At 40.6% G+C, this 21,887-nt stretch overlaps 1 protein-coding gene across 3 annotated transcripts in view; it reads left to right on the plus strand.

Annotated features, from left to right (window-relative positions):
- Bbs9 (Bardet-Biedl syndrome 9) overlaps window positions 1-21,887 on the plus strand; it is a 425,345-nt gene that overhangs the window by 126,774 nt on the left and 276,684 nt on the right. For all 3 annotated transcript variants that reach the window (XM_006991684.4, XM_016009926.3, XM_016009929.3), the window contains 2 exons: window positions 5,142-5,325; window positions 5,981-6,110. In XM_006991684.4, coding sequence (XP_006991746.1) covers window positions 5,142-5,325; window positions 5,981-6,110 — 314 coding nt within the window. The remainder of the gene's footprint in view (window positions 1-5,141; window positions 5,326-5,980; window positions 6,111-21,887) is intronic.

The following is a 21,887-nucleotide window of genomic DNA, read 5'->3' on the forward strand; positions in this document are numbered from 1 at the left end:
CTGCCTCCTCTTCCGTGCGCTCCCTGAGCCCTTAGGGGCGGCTTGATGGAGACACCCCCTTTAGGATGGAGTGTCCCAAGGTCTCTCCTCTGCACATGATCCAGCTGTGGGTCTCTGTGTTTGTTCCTGTCTGCTGCAGGAGGAAGCTTCTCTGGTGATGGCCAAACAAGACACTGATTTTTGGGGACAGCAGAATGTCGTTAGGAGCCATTTTATCACCGCGTTCCTTTAGCGGGATAGTAGTACAGAAAATAGCTTTTGAAACCGACGTGTTCCTTGTCGGTTTCACGCGTGTGCATATGTTCCGGTCACAGTTATCCTTCCGTCTCCTCACCACCCACTCCTAGCAGCCCCTCCTCCACGGCATGTTCTCGCCTTACTCTCACGTTTTGTAAAAATCACCACTTTAAAAAAATAGATTTTACACATTCATTTATTTTATTTTTTATTTATTTTTTTTTAAAGATTTATTTATTTATTTTGTATACAGCATGTATGACTACAGGTCAGAAGAGGGCACCAGATCTCATTACAGTTGGTTGTGAGCCACCATGTGGTTGCTGGGAATTGAACTCAGGACCTCTGGAAGAATAGTCAGTGCTCTTAACCTCTGAGCCATCTCTCCAGCCCCCCTCATTTATTTTTTTATTCACTGTGTTTGTGTGTGTTTATGTGTGTCTCTCTGTGTGTGTATGTATGTGCGCATGCACACGTGTGCGTTTGTGTATCTGCCAGTGCACAGCCTGCTGAGTTGGTTCTCTCTTTCCGTCATGTTCTGGGAATTGATTACAGATCTTCATGCTTGGCAGCAAGCTTCTTTATCCCCTGAGCCATTTTGCTGACCCAGAAAAACATCTCTTTAATGTGAAATTTTTGTACATTATATTTCCCTGTTTATATGAGTTTTCCTTGGGCTAATTTTTAGGTTTTTTCCTTAGCACTTTGAGCAGTTCGGGTTGTGACGTCTTTCTCCTTTCCTCTCCTCCTCCCCCGTCTGTGTCTTTCAAGTTTAGTACTTACTGAGTCTCCTGCATCCGTGAGTTCACAGTTTTCATAAAATAAAAGAAATTGGGCCAATCGATTCTTCAGATATTTTGTGTTTGTGTGTATCTCCCCTTTCTATGAACTACTTTAATTATAGATATACTTAACTTACTCAAGACTGTCCCATGGCTCACAAATTTTTCTTTTCATTTTGTTCAATTAATTAATTAATCTTGCAGTGGCAAAGATTTCGTCTTGGGCCTCATACAGCTTTTACCATACAACGATTTCATTTCCCATTAAAAAGTCATTTATTCTTCCTCTTTCTCTTGGAATAATTTTTATTGCTGTAATTAAGACCACTAATAACTTTTTTTCTAGTGGAATGAAACCCATTTGGTATAGATTTCATTTCTGTAAATTCAGTTTGAATGTTGGTATCTCCAATATCTCTATATAACTTTTTGAAGATATGAAATAGTTATAATACTTATTATTTTGGTTTTCTAATTCTTAACATCTGTATCAGTTTTGAGTTAGTTTCAGTTGATTTATTTCTCTTCTTTGTAAATCACATTTCCTGCTTGGTTTTATTTGCATGATTGGTAATTTAAAAGTTATTATTAGATGTCAGATATAGTCAATTTTATTTTGTTGCATTTTAGATATTTTTGAATTACTACAGGCTAAGCTTAGTCCTGGAACACAGTTGTTTGAAAACAGTTTGACCTTTTTGAGCATTGTTTTAAAGATTTATTAGGTGGAACAAAACTACTTATTGTACAGCTAATTTTCCCCACTCCTGAGACCAGATCCTTCTGCGTGCCCCTCCAGTGACCCGGGGCCATGAGCTTTTGAGCATAGATTCAGTCCTGTGTCGATGTCAGGCACTGTTACCTGGAATCCTGGGGGTGGCTTCCATGGCCTTCCCTAGTTTCTTTCTGTGAATGTGCTGCTGCAGTCTCAGGTGGACATTTGAGGTAAACTTTCCATAGGTCTCCCAGGATTGGTCTCTTCATTGAATATGTTGTAAACTCTAACTCCTTGGTTTCTCTGGACTCTGAATTCATCTCCTCAGTTCAGTGTGTCTGCCGGGCTCTGCCTTGGTTTCTCTGGACTCTGAATTCATCCCCTCAGTTCAGTATGTCTGCCGGGCTCTGCCTGGATCCATCTCCCCTGCACCCTGGTCTGAATGATCTCTCGTGAGGCTGCAGGGGACATATCACCCAATATAGTTGTTTTTGGAGTGTAAGGCATCATTTTCCTTATTATCTTACAAGCCATTGTTTTATGTGTTCTGTGTATTTTGTGGTTATTTCAGGTGAGATGCTCTCCTCTCCTATTGTTTCTATAAATTTAAAGTGACTCTTCAAATTCTTTCAATCTATTCTTTCCTCACCCACCCTTAGATTTTATTTTTATTTTATTTTATTTTTTGAGAAAGGGTCTAGTGTAGCCTAGGCTGGCCTTAAACTTACTATGTAACATGCCCAAGATTAGACTTAAACTCTTTAATTTTTTTATTTTTTAACAATTCCAGACATGTATATACTAGGTTTTGGCATTGAAAAAATTATTCATTTGTTATTTTTATTTTATATGCATTGGTGTTTTGTCTGCATGCATGTCTGTGTGAGGGTGTCAGATCCTCTGGACCTGGAGTTACAGACAGATGTGAGCTGCCATGTGGGTGCTGGGAATTGAATCCAGGTCCTCTGGAAGAACAGCCAGAGCTCTTAACTGCTGAGCCATCTCTTCAGCCTGTTTTGGGGCATTTGAATAACGCCCACTACCCTCCCATCCCCTCACTGAAACACTGTCTTCCCGACAGGGCTTCTCTTACTTGAGCACCTTAAAGTCTTATTTGAATCTCCTGAGGTAGTTGTGTTTGCTTATGTCTTAGTCAGTGTTCTGTTGCTGTGAAGAGACACCATAACCATGGCAGCTCTTATCAAGGAAAGCATTTAATTGGGGTTGCTTACAGATCAGAGGTTCAGTCCATTATCATCATGGTGTGACATGGTGGTGTGCAGGTAGACATGGTGCTGGAGAGGGAGCCGACAGTTCTACATCTGGGTCATCAGGCAACAGGAAGAGAGAGAGAGACACTGAGTCTGGCCTGAGCATATGAGACCTCAAAGCCCATCCCCAGTGACAGACTTCCTATAACAAGGCCACCCCTACTTCAACAAAGCCACACCTTCTAATAGTTCCCCTCCTTATGAGCCTGTGGGGGCCATTTTCACCATCATAGCTTGTATGAACATGAGTGGGAGTTTACTGAAATAGGGGTAACTTATCAGAGTCTACACCGTGGGAGAAAATGAAGCCTGTTCCGTAGCACTCATCAATTGCTGTAGTTCTGCAGTGAGAGCGGGGCCTTGAGAGCTCTTTCTTCATGCGTGGCAAGAGGGTGACATGTCTAATCCGATGCCACTCTTGTGCAGGTGAGCACAGCCAGTGAGTTCAAGAGTGCAATGGCCCTGTCATGCCCAGAAGGCACTTTTCATGCCGTTCCTCCCCAGCATCTGGTTCTTCTATTCTTCCCACTCCCTCTTCCCCAGGATTTCTTTAGCCTTGGAGGGGTAACACAGATGTCCTGTTTAAGGCCAGCGTCCCAGTCACTCATTCCCCACACTCTGACCTGTTTTGGGTCTCTGTCTTGATCATCACTGACTGCAAAATGCTTCCCTATTGGAGGCTGAGAGCAGGACTAATCAGTGGGTATAAACAGAGTGTTAAGAAGGCAGTTTGATTCCATGTCCATTTGGAAAAAAGGATAGCATAGGTTTTCCCCGAGGGTCAGTGACCTCCCCAGCTCTTGGCCAGGTTTACGGAAAAGACCTGAGTTCACTCCTGAGGAGCAATCCCTAAATACAACCAGAAGTGATTGGTTGCCCCCCCATAATGCCATACCACAATTGCTGTGGTGAGCACATGTTGGCAGGCACATAATTATATTGTAGCTGATGGGCCTACTAATGACTTTTCTCCCCCAGACACATAGCACCTGGCCTTAAGCTCTCAGTCCTTCTGAACGCTGGGATTGCAGGCATGGCCCCCCATGGTTGAGCTTATTTCCTTTTTACATGTTACTACTGTTTGTTATTAGACACTAACCGAGGCTGCTCATTTCTTCTTTGTGCAGTTTTTGTCTTTTTGTGAAGATATCCTTACTTATATCCTTACACACATATCAATTTAAAAATATTAACTCTTGCTGAATTCTAAATACTCTCTGCATGTGTACTTTATGTTTTTCCTTTCATTATTGTAAGAAGCATTTCCTAATTATTGAGCATACTCCATGGCAGTTGACTTCTCTTTGGGAAGTTCTTAGTGTAGAGGAGTCAGTCTGTCTGTCCTATCATCCCTTGGAGATGGCTCAGTGGAGGACTGCATATGGATGCATTCTAGAGCTGTCTTTGTTGCAAAACATTGTTTATAACAATATTAGCTGTGGGTTTTATTGGTTATGATTTATTGATTTGCATGGTAAACATGGTAGCTTTAAAAGATTAAATTTGTTTTTAAACTGATACATAAAAACATGAACATTATACATTATAGAGTGCCATGTGATGTTTTGATTTGTGTATACATTGTTTAATATTTAAATTGGGTCTAACAAATCAAACTTCTCCAAAATCTATCATTTTTTTAAAAAAAAAGATTTATTTACTCTTATTTTATATGCATGGATAGTTTGTGCGTCTGTATACCACATGTGTGCCTGTGGCGGTCTGAAGAGGCCATCAGATCCCCTGTAACTAGAGGTTGACGGTTGTGAGTCCCCATGTGGAGCATGTGCTCTTACCTGCTGAGCCGTCTCTCCAGCCACCGTCATTTCCCCGTGAAGAACATTCAGACTTTGTCCAGCCTTTCGTGTATATAGTCTGCTACTGTGACCACTGTTTCACCTCTCCTGAAGCTCTTCCCAGCACTGCAGGGAGCTTTCCTGATGCTCTGGAATCACTGAGTACCAATATCCTCTGCTAAGAGACAGGCTAAAACCTACAAATACTAGCTCCAGTGATGGTAGGCAAGCCAGCCTCAAAACCAACCCAGGAAAGTAGACATCTTGGTTTGCTATGAAGCAGTTTCTTCATTTACGTTGATATGAAAGTGATACATCACTGTTGGGTTTTGCTTTTCAGGTGGACTGGACTCTGAATATTGGAGAACAAGCTCTTGATATTTGTATCATCCCATTTAACCAGTCTGCATCTTCTGTTTTTGTTCTTGGTGAGAGAAACTTTTTTTGCCTGAAGGATAATGGGCAGATTCGATTCATGAAGAAGCTCGATTGTAGCCCCAGCTGTTTTCTCCCGTACTGCTCAGGTGGGTACAAAGATTTTCTGTTATCCTTTCCGGATCTCACGTATCTCATGTATCATGCATATACACATATATCAACATGCATACACACATCAGAAAAAGCCACATTCAGACACATATTTTAAACATCTAGGAAAAGAGTTTTGTACTGAATATATAATGGAACTTTTAACTTTCATAGTTTTAGTAGACATTTGATATAAAGCCCATGTGGTTTTACCAGCTCTTGGACTCTGTAAGATCACTTGTAGACTGGCTTCCATCTCATTAATGCTTTCCATAATGTGACTATTCAAGAATCCTTCTGTGAGAATATCACTCTTTTATAAGCAGAGCAATGATGTCTAATAGAATGACTTACAGTGAATGCCTGTCAATCATTAGTTTAGATGTGTGATACGTTAATAAAATTCATACCTTCTGGAAGAAATGTGAACACCTTGGCTGATATCCATACTTTCTGTCTATAAAATGATTTGTTTCTTTTTTGCTCTTGGTTTCTTGAAGTTGAAAGCTAATTTCTTATCACCTAAAATCTTTATGTGTTAAAATCAAGATATTACAATTAGCGCGTGATAAATTTCCTGAAAGAGACCGCAGTGTACCATTTTGAACGGCCCTTTCCTTACTATCTTCTTTCTGTATCTGCACCCTGCAGTTTCTGAAGGCACAGTAAACACCCTGATTGGAAACCACAATCACATGCTGCACATTTACCAGGACGTGACGCTGAAGTGGGCCACACAGCTCCCCCACGTTCCTGTGGCAGTCAGGGTGGGCTGCCTGCGGTAAGTGCTTCAATTTAACTTTTATGGAAGGACTTTTGTTCAGTCTCACTTTTTAGCCCTGGCTGGCTTTGAACTCATGGCACTTTTGCCTCAGCCGCTGCACCTGGCTCTTATTAAATACCGTAGTCAAGGAGTTCTGTAGAAATTTTGTGGTTTCGCTGAAGTGTTGTAGTGTGACTGTTAATAGTAGAATTTTTTTTTCTTGGAAAAGTATATAAAAATTCCTTAATTAGCACCATTAATTATTTTCACTCACTATTTCTAAGAAGTTACCCCTTTAGAGTTAAAGGTGAATAGTGTTGAAGAGAACAGGGAGATACTTTTCCTGGTGGATTATTTTCTTTAATGTGAAAACAGAGAACCACACTCGCTTGTACTTAAAATTTCCTTCAGACTTGCTTCTGTTAGGTGTGCGGAGTTGCTGATGTTCGTGTGCTTATACAGTTCAGAGTATAGGGCAATTTTGCACTTGAAATGAAAGAAAAATAAAATTAATATCAGTATTAAACTCAGGACACAGTTTGCCAGTGAGTAGCTTCGAAAGGTTGTTAGTGTAAGAGTTGAACTCCTGAACTGTTCTTGAGCAGTTCAGATCGTGGATCAGGACTGAAGAGCGAAGCTGGAGCCTAGAAACAACTTCTCTACAGTCTCCACGGAGACTCAGATCCCTTTCATTCTGCTCACTAGAATATTTATTGCGGAAGTTCCCATTGATACCGGTAGTGTCCAGTCAGGATGATTTCTTCCCCAAATGAGGAACTGGATGTTTACTGTTGGATACAATGAGGAGCACTCACGGTTGTATTAATGCCTCAGATATAGCATGCACATCCCAAGCTGAAGCCTGTGTCCAAATACACTAAGTATTTGTATTATCTCATGTCTATGGGTCTTCTGTCTACATGTGTGTCTGTATCATGTGTATGCCTGGTAACCAAGGAGGCTAGAAAAGGGGGTTGGATCCCCTGGAACTGGAGTTACTAATGGTTGTGAGCCACCATGTGGGTGCTAAGGATCAAACCCAGGTTCTCAATGAGAAGCAGTGCTCTTAACTGCTGAGCCATCTCTCTAGCCCCAAAACACATCTATCTGTCTATCTATCTATCTATCTATCTATCTATCTATCTATCTATCTATCTATCTATCTATCTATCTATCTATCTTCTATCTATCATCTATCTATCTATCTATCTATCTATCTATCTATCTATCTATCTATCTATCTATCTATCTATCTACCTATCTATCTATCCACTCATTTTTAAAGCTGCTTCCCCCTTGTGTAGGATGCAGGACTCCTAAATCTGCATTTAGTTTAGTCATGTCTTCAGCTACAGGAGGAATGTTTTTATTACCATCTTCAGATCATTTTACTGGTTCTGAGGCTCCCTGGAACTCACAGACATCCACATGCCTCTGCCTCCTGAGTATTGAGATTAATTACATGGGCCACCACACTGGCTCATTGGAGATATTTACCTTTGATACTTTAATAGGTTGACACAAGTGCTACCTACATTCTGGAACTTGAAACATGATTGAATCCTTCATAGTTTGTTGCATGTATGTCTTTTATTGTGTTAAAAGAATGTTCCTTTTTAAAATTAGAGTATCATTGACAAAGTTTACAGCTCCTTCCATGTTCATACTTTTAAATAAATTTTATCAAGTCTCAGATAGATGCTGCTTCCTTGTATTTTAGGAGAAAGGGCCATCATTTATTTCTCATTGCTGTGCATTTAACAGGAATCATAATTCCTTTTTTTAAGTATCCAAGTAATAAACTATTTGAAATTGGCTTTTGCAGTGTCCACCAGATTTTAAAAAAAAATTTCATCCAATCAGACTCACCAGACATTTTACATCAAATTTAGTTAGAAGAATTTAGAACTGGAAGACCATCTTGCCAGCAGGGAAGTATCGGCCGTTTCTCTTCCTGGAGAGTAATTCTTATAGCAGTCTATATATTCATCTGAGAGCTGTTCTCTTTGGCCCCATAAGTGACCACTAGGTGCAAAATGACAGATGTCCCATAGTGGGTTTGTGGCTCACCTTGGCTCTCCAGGAATTGGGGGGGGGGGTGTAATTCTATTTTAACTTTAATATTTTATTTATTTTTTTTTGTAGTTTTAGAGATTAAACCTAGAGCCTTGTATATATTAGGCAGTTTTTCTGCCTCTGAGCTATACACCAGGCTAGGAGCCAGTATCTTTACTCACTAAAAGAGTCATATATATGTATATAGACATGGGAGTTTGTTGGGAAGAGAGGCTATTGATAGTATTTTGTTGAAATAGTAGTTTACATCATATACAAGACTTTCAAAAGTTACCTTTCTCTAGGAAATGCATATATTTTAGGTACCTATACTTTAGAGAAAAGCCTGTATTTCCTGTAGCTTTTTAAAGATCATAATTCTAAGTGACAAAATGAAAGTGTTGCCACTAGTATTTTCATAATTTACACATAAATTCTCCATGCAGTTGGAGATTTAAAAATGTATATACACCTTTAAAGGATAAAATCAGATTATGCCTGCAGGAATTTCATGGCTTTTAGTTGGTCTGGTTGGTGTGAGGCAGGGCTTGGTGATGAAGCGTAGGCTGGTGTCGCACTCCACATTCTCCAGTCTCAGCTCCCCAAGTGCTGGGATTACAGGCAAGCACTGCCACGCCCAGATGCCTCTGTTTGAGGTCTGACATCTTCCTGCCTTGTCTGAACCATGTTATCCGGATGCATTGTTCATGAACCTTTGGCTGATTCATTCTCCACCGACCCACGATGACGGGCATTTTAGTCGCTTTTCTATCACTGTAATGAGACACCATGACCAAGGCAACTGAAAAAAGAGAGCATATATCTGGGCTTTACAGTTTCAGAAGGTTAGAGCCCGTGACCATCATGGCAGGGACATGGCTACAGGCAGGCGTGTAGGCATATGCTGGGGACCGTTGTAGAGACCTTGCAGGCAGGCCTGTAGGCATAAGCTGGGAACCGTTGCTGAGACTTACATCTTGATCCACAAGTGTGAGGCAGGACAGAGAGTTAACTGGGACGTGGAGCAGGCTTTTTCTTTTGGGCCACCAACCAGCTCCCCCATCATGACACAGAGACTTAATTAGTTTTGAATGCTTGGCCTAGCTTAGGCTCATTTCTGGCTAGGTCTTTTAACTTAAATTAACCAGTTTCTTTTTATCTACCTTTTGCCTCGGGGCTTTTTGCCTTCTTTCTGTATATCTTACTTTTACTGCTTCTTGTATCTGCTGGCTGGTGGCTGCCTGCCTGGACCCAGGCATCTCCCTCATTCTGTCCTCTCTTCTCCTCTTTCATTCCCTTTTTCTCTCTTCTCTCTCCTATTTATTCTTTCTGGCTGGCAGCCTGCCTATCTCTTTCCTGCCTAGCTATTGGCTGTTCAGCTTTTTATTGGACCAATCAGGTGCCTTAGGCAGGCAAGGTGCTACAGCAACACATCTTTACATAATTAAACAAATGAAGCATAAACAAATGTAACACATCTTTGCCCAGTTAAAATAATACTCCACAACAGGGAATAGCATGGATTTTTGAAATTTCTGAGTCTGCCCCCAGTGACACACTTCCTTCCACAAGGCCACACCTCCTAATCCTCTCCAAATAGCTCCATCAACTGGGGTCCAAGTATTCAACTATATGAACCTATTTGGGGCATTTTTATTCAAACTGCCACACCAGGAAATGATTCGTCCTGGTTGGTTTGGTTAAATACCACATTAGTAGTAGGGAATAAGTCACAGATGTCAGGGTGTTGGGACAATAACCATTTTGGTTCATTCAAGCAGTTGACATATACAAGTGGCTGAGGTCATCCATTCTGCTTGCTTTGTAGGTGACACACTAGCATCTCAAAAATGTTGTTCATGCTCCTATGCCAGAAGCTGTTCTTACACAATGAAACCTTTACAGAGGCAAGAGTTCTCTGAAGGCTGGTAGGTTCCATTTTAAATAGGTATAAGTTAGTTTCAGGAGCCAGTACCTAGAGGACAATCTTAACGTGAACCTTGATCTCAGAGAGCAGACAAAAGGAATGCTGGGAAGAGGAAGAACAGAGTCAGGAGTTGCCAGCCAGACACAGAGGAAGCAAGATGACAAGGGAGAACTGAGAAAAGGTACCAAGCCATGTGGCTAAATAAAATAAAAGTTATGGGTTAATTTAAGTGTAAGAGCTAGTCAGTAATAAGCCTGAGCTAATGACCAAGCAGTTATAATTAATATAAGCCTTTGTGTGCTTGCTTACTTGGGGGATGTGAGTGGGAGAGATTTGTCTCGACTGCTGGCAGGCAAAAACCTTCAGGAGGACAATTTCCCAAGCATCCAAAAGTATGCATGGCTGTCTAGCACCAATGCTCTAACGTTGGTCTCTACTAGCATTTTGTTTGTTGTATTGTTTCAGAATATTTCATTCCCCAAGGTGGAGGTGGGGAATTGTAATAGGCCAGGCAGAAATGAAGATATTCTAGAGAGACAATTTTTGTCTCTCAGTCTGAGTACCAAACTGTCCAAAGAAGGGACCCCAGAGATATGGGAATTCCCCAGGAATTTCATGTTGGGAGAACCTGTCTCCAGGCTAGAGATTTCACAGCTCTAACAACTTGTCAGGCCACCTTAGAGCCTGAGGCGGAAGCTGGGCAATGATGTATGCTGGGACTGCTTAGAGATTCACATCCTTGGCCTTCTGCTTGAGCCTTAATCTCACTTCAGGCTCTTGTGGATCTCTTTGTCACTCTTGCCAATGTAGCCACATCAAAACAGCTCCCTTTTTTACTTTCTATTATTAAAAGTTCTCATTGTAGTTTTATCAGAAAAGTAATTTTTAATAACTTAGCATAACATGCTTACGGTACTGGCATAAAAACAGACATGTAGACAAATGGAACAGAATCCAAAATCCAAGCACGAATTCGTAGAACTTTAGCCATCTGATATTTGACAAAGATACCAAAGTGCACACTGGAGAACAGAAAGCGTCTTCCACAAACGGTGCTGGGAAAACTGATGTCCACAGGTCAAGGAGTGAAACTAGACCCTGTCTATCCCCTGCACAGAACTAACTCCAAATGTGTCACAGACCTGAATGTGAACCATGACACATGGAAACTGCTAGAAGAAAACAGGCAAGACCTACAGGATACAGGTGCAGGAAAGGCCCACGAATTAAGGCCAGCAAATGAGACCTCCCTCATAGACCTGCAAGGCTTCTGCATGGCTAAAGAAACAATTAATTAAGAGAAATCCCAGAGTGGGGGAGAGTCTTTGCCAGGTATTCTTCTGACAGAGGATAAATCTCCAGAATATATAAAGAACTCAGAAAACAGAGTCAAAAAAATGAATGATCCATTTCAAAAATGGGCTTGGGGTGCTGACAGAGTTCTCAAAGGAAGAAATAAATGTGGCTTAGAAATATCTGACAGAATGTTCATTGTCCCTAGCAATCAGGGAAATGCAAATCAAAACAACTTGGAGATTTCACCTTACCCCAGTCAGAATGGCAAAATTGACAAGACAACAGACAACAGATGCTGGAGGGGATGTGGGGTGGAGACCAGGGTGGCTGCTCAGGAAGTCAGTGTGGACAACAAAGGAAGAAAAAGAGCCCAGGGATAGGACAGCAAGCAGGGTGCATAGGAGGGGTGGAAGGGGGAAGGGGAGAGGGAAGTGATGTCATTTTAATATCAAAAATAAGAAGGCCATTATTGTTAAAATTATAAACACCAAAATAACTTTTGCTTTTTATTACATTGAAGAGTGAACCTATCTGTTAGAGACTTTCTTGGATGAATGTGTTGATGGGTAGAGGAATTTCACTGCCCCTTTACTGTAGCTTTTCCAGTGAGTATGAAACACTGGATTCAGATCAAGTGCGTGTAATTATCCCTAATAACGTCATTTTGCTCAGAAACTGACACACTCTGTTCCCCTCCCCCACCACCTACTTGGCAGCCCTGGTTCTCTCTTGTTCCTTCTACTTTAATTCTGAGTCTGCACCTCCTTTTTGTACTGGATTAAGACTGATTTATGGGGGTGCCTAACTGTTCTTCTAGTTCTAGTTCTAGTTCTAGTTCTAGTTCTAGTTCTCTCTCTCTCTCTCTCTCTCTCTCTCTCTCTCTCTCTCTCTCTCTCTCTCGTGTGTGTGTGTGTGTGTGTGTGTGTGTGTGTGTGTGTGTGTGTATGTGTACGTGTGTGCCTGCTTTAATCTACAGGGATATGTAATAAGCATTCAGGCTGGAGAATCAGGATCCTGAATATTTAAACGCCCAGCTCTTACTGCTTCCTTCTGTGTATGAAGTAGACCCTGGCTGAGTAGCTTGCCTCTGCTGTACTCGGTTTCCCAAGTGGCAGCTACTCAGCCCACTGTAGCCCACACTACATCGACGGACGCTAAGGATAAAAACAAATGCTAAGCGTTGAAGTGTATATTTAGGACAAAGCCTCAAAGAAAACCCAAAAGGTCTGGAAATTATTTTCAGGTAAAGGAGTGAGGTACACTGACTGTAAAGCATGGTTCTGTGGCAGCAGGCTGTGCCTGGAAAGGCTTTCATCATGTCCAACCTCCCTCCAAATGCTTCCACATTTAGATGTACTTGACATCTCTCAAGAGAATGATGCTACCAATACAAGATGATCTTTTCCATTTCCTCTCTGGATTTTTCTAGTTTCTTTTGTCTTTGAATCTTACAGCAACTAGTTGCCATGGTTTCCTTCTACACATTTCTTTTGCATTTGTAATTTTCTTGGTGGATAATTCCCCCACCATTTAGTATGCTCTCTATATTTGCTTATCATACTGAATAATTATGCACACAAACGTATGCTGTATGCTGAATAAAGGCTTAAAAGTCATTTTTATTTGTTTTATGTGAAAGGAAGGGATGACTAGAATGGCCTTTTAGTTGAAAACCCAATTTGAAGTGTGAAAAAACTTAGAAGAAAGGATATAAATAAAAAATTATATTAGCAATGCCCATGTAGCTAAGCACCCAAGCCATCCTCTACATATGGCCTGCCATTTGGTTGTGTTGCTTTGTGTAGACTGTTGTGTGGTCCTTTGGCTTGAGGTAATTATACAATAAGTTATTTATCTTTATTATTATTTGTCAGTTACGGCTACAAACCTCAACAAGTTCTCCTTATTAAAACAGGAATCATGTTCTCTGGTGTAAAACACACGTTACTCCATCTTTAGGAAGCATGTAATAGCCATTAGAGCGCCAGCTTTCTTTTGATTTGGTTTAGTTCCGTAGTAAATCTGTTTCATTTGCTTGCTGAGATGTTCAAAAGGCTGCATAGCCCAGGGATAAGGGATTGTATTTAGGATGCTAGTTGGGCGCATAGTCTTTTGTTTTACAAATTAAGTATTTTAATTGTTAAGTTCTGCTTATTACCAGGCATCCCCATGGAATAGCCTCCTTGTCACACTGCCATTGAGTCTGTCAAAGTCTCTTAGGAGAGCAGCTCCCAGCCTCAGCGGGATGCTCCGGGTTGGTAGGAAGAGTGAGTGCCCTGTGCTTCAGCTGCTGGCTCTCCCAGCTGCAGCAGAGAGGAGGGGCGGGGTGAGCTGGGGCGGGGTGGGGGGGCTTGTGAAATGGAGTTCACGGGCTGAGGAAAAGTGTCTGGTACCACCTTAGCTCTAGAGAGCTTTGGCACCAGCTGGGTGCAGGGTTAACAACCTAACAGCTCCAGGTGGGCCCAGAAGCCCGGGACAGGAGGGTCCACTTGACCTATGACACCTGTGAAGGCTTCCGACCAGGGCATCCACACTTGGAGCTACCACATGACGACTGCAGGGGATTCACCTACTACAGATGGACTCCTCCATTCCCCAACCCTCCCCTTCCCATCCTATAAACCCCGAGACCCCGGCAGCACGTGCACAGTCTCACTTCCTCCCAGGGCCTGCGGTCCTCCTGTTCTGATTAAAGCCCAGTTCTGCTCTGGAGATGTCTGTCTGCTGTCCCTCATTTCCACATCACCTCCGTCAATCCCTGTGGACACATGCTGACTGAGAACTACATCTACGTTTATGCGCTCCTCTCTTGGAATACTTGGCCCTTGCTGTAACTGGAATTTGACCTGCTTTCAAAGTTCATGTGAATTTATTTTTTTCTATATATCTCTGTTTTGCAGAGGGGAAAATGTCAGCTGCTTAATGGAGAATATAAAAGGGAAAATAATGAGTTTTTTTTTTTTTTTTTTTTTTTTTTTTGGTGTGTGTGTGTGTGTGTGATGTTGGTTTTTCTTATTGCGCATGTGCATTGTGTGTGGAGTGTGTTCTGTCCTTCCCCCATGTGGGTCGTCGGGAGGGGACCCAGGTGTAAGGCTTGGCCTTCACTTGTTTGGCTGTCTCACTGGCCTAGATTTAGTTTCCTTGCTCTGTTAGTTCTTGCGTGGCCTGTATCTCAGAACTAACTTTGGTACAAATTTGAATTATTAACAAAATAAATGAGCGTACATATAACTTCCTCTGTAGGCTAATGTTGGATGACTTAAGAGTTAGGATCGTTGTGTGTTTACTGACAGGAAGAGCTTGAGATGCAGAGATACTTGTCACTGCTGTGTCCCACAGTACTGCATCCTTAGAGTCTCACATCCATCCAGTAAGACAGTGTTTAATACGCACGGTGTAACCGTTGAGTAATTCTCTACCTCATCTAGAGAGGAGGTTTGGGAGAACCATGGTTGGTACATATTTACCCTTCAAAAGAATAGGATATTTTAATTTCACTGAAAGTAAGATTCAAACATAAAATATATCATTCTTGAATAATATTTTTAATAATATGAAAACTGTTATTATTTAAGTCCTCTTTATACTGTGAGCTTGGTGTTTGTAAGTAAATGACATCTTATCTGTTAAAATAGGGCTTTAAGTCTTGGTTAATTGACATCTACGCTCTATGGAATCTGCCATCAACAGACACATTCTAAAATGGCAGCCTGTGCTCCGTGGTATGGCAGCTTCAACAGAGAAGAAAATACAATGATCCTGTTCATTAAAATAAGGCTATTTTAAGGTCCAGAGATAATTACTAGTTAAAAGTTTGTACCGTTCTTACAGAAGACCTGAGTTTGGTTCCAGCACCCACGTGGCTCACAGTGCCTGTCGCTCCAGCTCCAGGAATCGCAGAGCCTCTAGCCTCCATGGGTACCTGCATAATATGCAGGTACCCACACAGACACACATGCCTACATATGACTGAAAATGAAAAAGTCCTTTAAAAATAAGATTATTTAAAAATCCACAGCCCAGGAAATTTCTGATAGTTTAGTAGTTAAAATACAGTAAAAATATGTTTTGCTTTGGGATAATTTTTACCTTTCTCATTTGTATTAATTTCTAACAGCAAACTTCTCTTTCCTTGTCCCCTCTTTTCCTTATATTTTAAATAAATAGGTATAAATCATATTAATTAACAGCTGAAAAATTTCAAAAGATTTACTTTTATTCATGTTTATGTGGATATATCTATGTTTGTGCATGTGCCCATAGATGCCAGAAGAGGGCGCTGGAGTCCCTACATCTGGAGTTACAGGCAGTTGTGAACTGCCTAATGTGGGTGCTGTGAGCCAAACTTGAGTCCTCTGGATGAGCAGCAAGCATTCTTATCTGCTGAGCCATCTCTCTAGCCCCCTAAAGTAATAATTAATTTTACAGTTTTGTTTTGTTCTGTGTTTATTTTATTATATATCTGTTATATATAATAAAATAATGTATATAATATGTATTATATACATTATTTTAATTTTGCACGCATTGACGTTGTGCCTGCATGTATGTCTGTGTGAGGGTATTTTATCCTGGAGTTACAGACAGTTGTGAGATGCTTTGTGGATGTGGGTACTGAGAACTGAACCTGGGTCCTCTGGAAGAGCTGTCAGTGCTCTTAACCACTGAGCCATCTCTCCAGTCCCCCTGTGTTTGTTTTTGAGATGATGTCTTGGCATGTAACCTAGACTGGCTTTAATCTGTGCATCCCAGGCTGGCCTTGAAATTGCATCAGCCTCCCAAGTGCTGGATTGCAGGTGTGACCCACCATATGTGGTTTAATGTTGTTCTTTTTTGGAGACAGGTTCTTGCTCTGCAGCCCATACTAGCCTCGAACTGAAGCTTCTCTTACCTTCATGTCTCCGTGTTGGGATTACAAGTATGCACGACCATGACTAACTCAACATCTTCTTAGAAGGAGAACTATTCTGACTTGCCCTATATTCAATTTATATTTTGAAAAGAATTTTGCAATAACTTTGTGTGTTTAGGAATATGAAAAGCTTGTACTTAGTTTTTATAAACCTTTGTTAATGATGGAACAAGTAAATATATTTGTTAAGGGCTATTGTTAGGAAAAAAAAACAAAACTCTATTTTTCCAGGCACTACCTGCCCATTTTCATGCTGTGTGAATACAGGATGGGCTTGTGTGTGAGTGAGCAGTGGAGTTCCTATGGAAACATACCAGTGTACTTAAAGGAGAGACATATATGAGAAATTAAAAATAACCGCACTGAGAGCAATGGAGGAGTGGAATTAGGCCATCTCCTGGCCTTGTCAGTTTGCAGGCTTCCAGATGGCAGGAAACGCTTTGTTCTTCTCTCAAGCCATCTGTCGATCTTTAGTATGAATGACATCACCACACTACTGAGAACATGAATGTGTCTAGCACCATGTAAAAAGGCAAAATTTAGAACTTCTTACACAGTTTTATGGAAATAAAATCACACAAATCAAAGTTACAGTCTATTGTAAGGCTTTAAAAATAATGTCATGCTTTTATGTTTGTGTGTGGTATTGTATGTACTGGAAGTGATGCCCAGAATGGTATACAGATCAGGCCAGATGTCTCAGGTTCATTGGTGTGACCATTTAATGACTTAGAATTGTCACGATTTTCTCATGTGCCATCGAAATGAATTACTTTTCTGATCTGAATTGCTTTAAAAGTAAAGGATGTGCATATAAATGATGCAGTTAGCCTGTGCATTTCTTTCATTTAAAAATAGATTATTATATCTTTGCCAGAAGTAGAAATGTATATTGTTATTTTCTACTCCAGAATTACTTTATTACATCCATTTACTATTTCTGTACAGAGTGAGAGCGTGTATGGGCATGTGCATGGGATGGTGCCTGTGTGGAGGTCAGAGGAGAACTTGTGGGAATCGGTTCTTTCCTTCGCCACGTGCATCCTCAGGTTAGAACTCAGGTCATCAAGCCGACAGCAAGCACATTTACCCATCGAGCTCTGTGATTGGCCCAAGAGCTGCTTTAAAGAGGAAGGGATTAGTTACTTCTGATAACTTCAGTTCAGTGCCTACTCCATCTTTGCATTGAAATATGGTATAAAACAATATAATATGAATCATTATAAAATACTTATTAACTTGTACCTACATGATGGCAGACCTTGTAAGTTTTATTGGTTTCGGTTTTAGCTGCTTTTGTAAAGTCAAATTTGTGTTTTCTGGTGTAGAATTTGTGTTTATGTGTTCATTCATGTGGTGGTGGTGACAGTGACCACAGAGCCTTGTAGTCTCTGTGCCATCAAGCTACACCTCAGCTCTAGGAGCACATAATTTTGATAGTAAATTCCTTAATCTTAACCATCAAAATACTTTTGCATTAATCTTTTAAATCTCTTTTCTCTATTTTGTAATTGTGGTGATATTTTATTTGTATGTTAATAAATAAAGTCTGCCTGGAGATCAAAAGTCACAGCGAACCATAAACGAGAGTCTGGCGGTGGTAGCACATGCCCTTAATCCGATCACATGGCAGGCAGGGGCTCTGTGTTCAAGGACACACTAGGGAACAGCCAATCATGGTGACACGAGCCTTTAATCCCAGTACCAACCATAGAGACCTGGAGGTCTGTACAGACAGGCAGTGACAAGGAAGTGAGGTAGCTGGGCTAAAAGCCAATGAGAGGACAGAACAGTAAGGTAATAAAAGCCTGGGTAGACAGGAAGTAGCTCCCTTGGGAAGCTACAGCCGTCTGGTGAGCTAAGGTTAGCTGGTGGCTCTCACCATTTCCCTGATCTCTATGGCAAACTTTACTTATTAACATACAAACAAAATATCACCACATTTCAGCACAAATAAAACATCACCACAGTGTCTCAAAGTTGATCTCTTAATGGTAGTTTTGTTACACAGGTTACTTTTACATGCTAATAAATTTTAGAACAATCAAACAATAGTTGCATGTTCCTATTAGCAAGATTATTTGGTATTGTTCTTTCATTATTTCATTCAAATAAATATCTTTCTCCTAGTTTGTAAATATTTCATGAAAATTTACACTAATTTTCAAGGTTATATCACATTTAAATTTAGGAAATCTGTTTTAAATAAAAATGTTAATTTAGCTTTTAAAAAGTATTTGTGTGTGTGTGTGTGTGTGTGTGTGTGTGTGTGTGTGTGTGTATGTTTGTGTGTGTATGCGCGCGTACACATACATGTGGCTAGGTTTATGCCATGGCATGTCTGTTGTCAGGGGACAGTATTCTGAGAATCAGTTTTGCTTTCTGTCTTGTTGAGGTAGGGTCTCTCTTGCTTCTGCTGCATAGCACACTCCAAGATACCTAGCCCAGGAAGTTTCTGGTTGATTCTCCCGTCTCCCCATCCTGTTTTGCTGTAGGAATGCTGGAATTACAGATGTGTGCCACCATATCTGGCTGTTTCCATGGGTTCCTGGGATTGAACTCAGGGTTTTTGGCTTGCACAGTTTGTGCTTTTATCCACCAAACCTTCTCTCTGGCTCTTTTGAATTACTAAAATGAATTAATGCATTGCTTTGAGGTTTACTGAAACTCATATAAAAACCATTTGTATTATCCAACTCATTCATACTTAGATATCACCAGATGATACAAGATCATGGAGGAATTTGGTAGCTCATAGAATCCTTATGAGTTGGGTGAGATTTGATTTTACAAAGGTGTGCTAATTTGAATAATAATGTTTCATGGGCTCTGTGCATAAGCACACATCATAGCACTGCTCATTTTTATTATCTAACTCATCCTGGTGGTTGAACCCAAGACCTTGCACATGCTAAGCAAATGCTCTACTGCATAATCACATCCCAAGCCCTAATATAGGTGCTTTCTACGGCTGGATGGAATCCTATGGTAGTAGTCTTTAGGGCCTCTCCTGTTTTGAGTCTTTGAGGGAGAATTACCATTTCTATCTGAGGCTTTTCTAGGCAGTTGGCTTATAGAATAGGGGCTTCTTCTTACCACAGAGGATTGACCCTTACTCAGTTTCTTCATGCTTTATAGCAAGTTGGTATTCAAGAATGTTGGTTGAATGAGTGGATAAATTAGTGGAGGTATGGTATGTAAACAAGACTCAGGACTGTGCTAAAAGACATGCTGTTTTAGACCCTGTATATTTTGTCCTTAGAAAATTCAAAGAGCGGGGCTGGAGAGATGGCTCAGTGGTTAAGAGAACTGACTGCTCTTCCAGAGGTCCTGAGTTCAATTCCCAGCAACCACATGGTGGCTCACAACCATCTGTAATGAGATCTGGTGCCCTCTTCTGGCCTGCAGTCATATATGCTGTACACATAATAAATAAATAAATTTAAAAAAAAAAGAAAATTCAAAGAGCATTTAGATTGATTCTTCAAATATTTTTGGACTAGAAAGTAGTTGCATGGAACTATGTTAAAATTGTGCTTCTTAATTTCATCGGGATTTAATGTGCTGTCAGTAAAGCTAACTTTTCTCGGTGGATAATGGGGATTTACTTGTGGAACATTCATTTGTGTTTTAGTCCATTTTACTATCTTATTCTAGCCATTGGTGAGTATATCTTAGAGAATATACACTCCATATTTAATAAAGGCCACAACTGTCTGAATTTTTCAGCTGCAGAATTACTATTTCCTATGGTAGTGTCTTAGGATTTTATTGTTGTAAAGAGACCCCATGGCTGTGGCATTTAATTGGGGGCTGGCTTACAGTTCAGAGGTTTAATCCATAATCATCATGACAGGAAGCGTGGTAACATGCAGGCAGACTGGTGCTGGAAAAGTAGCTGAAAGTTCCACATCTGGATCTGCAGGCAGCAGGAAGAGACTATGACACTCTGGCCAGGCTTGAGCATCTGAGACCTCAAAGCTTAAACCCCAGTGACACACTTCCTCCAACAAGGCTGCACCTCCTAATAGCACCACTCCCTATGAGCCTGCGGGGGCCATTTTCTTTCTAACCACCACAGGTAGTAAACATGCTTGTATTGTTACTTTAGATGCTGTTCATTTCAAAGAATTATCTCTTACTGGCATTGACTTTATGTCAATAGTAATGGGTTCAATATTTTTCTGTAAAACATTTCTCATACCATAACAAAAGTAGATTTGGTTAACTTCCTGTGAACCATATTAAAATTTATCTTATTTCCATATTTTATATGAACATATTTTATGTTTTTTTCAAACTTATATAAATAGAATCTGGCTACTTGAAATATGTAGTTATCAGAAAGAGAAAACCAGAGTGATAGCAAAAAGCTAATACTATCGTTATATAATATACCTGATGCTTTTGAGGGAAAACTTCAGAGTTTAATGATGCAACAGAGAAGTAGAAGACTCGATATAGCAAAGATTTTAGGACATTCCTTTCTCTCCCCTGCTGTGTGTGTGTGTGTGTGTGTGTGTGTGTGTGTGTGTGTGTGTGTGTGTGTGTGTGTGTATGATAGCAAGTGTGTACAGGTAAGAGGAGTTGGTTCTGTCCTTCTACCATGTAGGTCCTGGGAATTGAACTCAGGTTGTCAGACTTGGAGACAAGTACCTTACCCTATGAGCCATTTACCTGCCTTTGGAAAGAGCTTTAATTTTCCTAAGTGAGGACATAAACCAGCACAGGCCAATGTTTGTACAAATAGCTATCTAGGCACCAAACAACTTCAAGCCTTACAATGAAGATTTCCATTGTTTCTATTGAAATCCTCTTTGTTGGGGCTGTGCTGTTTCACCTGGGGACAAAAGTATAATTATTGAAAAATTATAACAACACTAAATAAATGTCCTCTAGCATAGATGGAAATCAGTATAGAATGTTACTTCCACATTTCCACATTTCTTCATTTGTTTGAGTTATATTGTGTCTCATTTAGTCAATAATAGGTCCTGTTCTGTAGACTGCTCAGAGGTTCCTAAGCCATTTATTTTTTATGCCTGCTAGGGATTGAACCCATGGCTGCAAACATGCCAGGCCAGGGCTGTACTGCTGAGTCACATCCTCAGCTCCATATATATTGATGAATTTATTTGTTCTGTTCATCATACACCCATTTTTTAGATCAAGCTCTGCTTCTTAAGGCTTTACTTGGTTTTTTTTTTCTCTAAGAAGATCTTCCCTGAACTACTGTGTGTAGCTTCACTCAATGTGGTGCACGGTTACATTGCCTTTATGTGAGAGTGTCTTAGAGACCTTTTCTGACTTTGAGGATGGCCTAGAACCTATGACTTGATAGCAGAGAAGCATAGTACTGTAAGCGTTAGTTTAATGGATACTTTCTTCTAAGCAACTACTAATACGTAATTTATCCTATGTCATATCAGAATGTTTGACTTAGATCTGACCAGTTAGTTTCAGTAAGGCTACATCTAAATAGATTTTCATGTAGAATGCTCACTTTTATTAGCCACAGAATATCCCCTCACTGCCCTCAGACATCCACACAAACTTCTATCATCAGTCTGTCTGTCCATCGTCATCGGCCATTGGCCATATGCTC

The sequence above is a fragment of the Peromyscus maniculatus genome, chromosome 7, assembly GCF_049852395.1.
Source record: "Peromyscus maniculatus bairdii isolate BWxNUB_F1_BW_parent chromosome 7, HU_Pman_BW_mat_3.1, whole genome shotgun sequence".
Classification (NCBI taxonomy): Eukaryota; Metazoa; Chordata; class Mammalia; order Rodentia; family Cricetidae; genus Peromyscus; species Peromyscus maniculatus.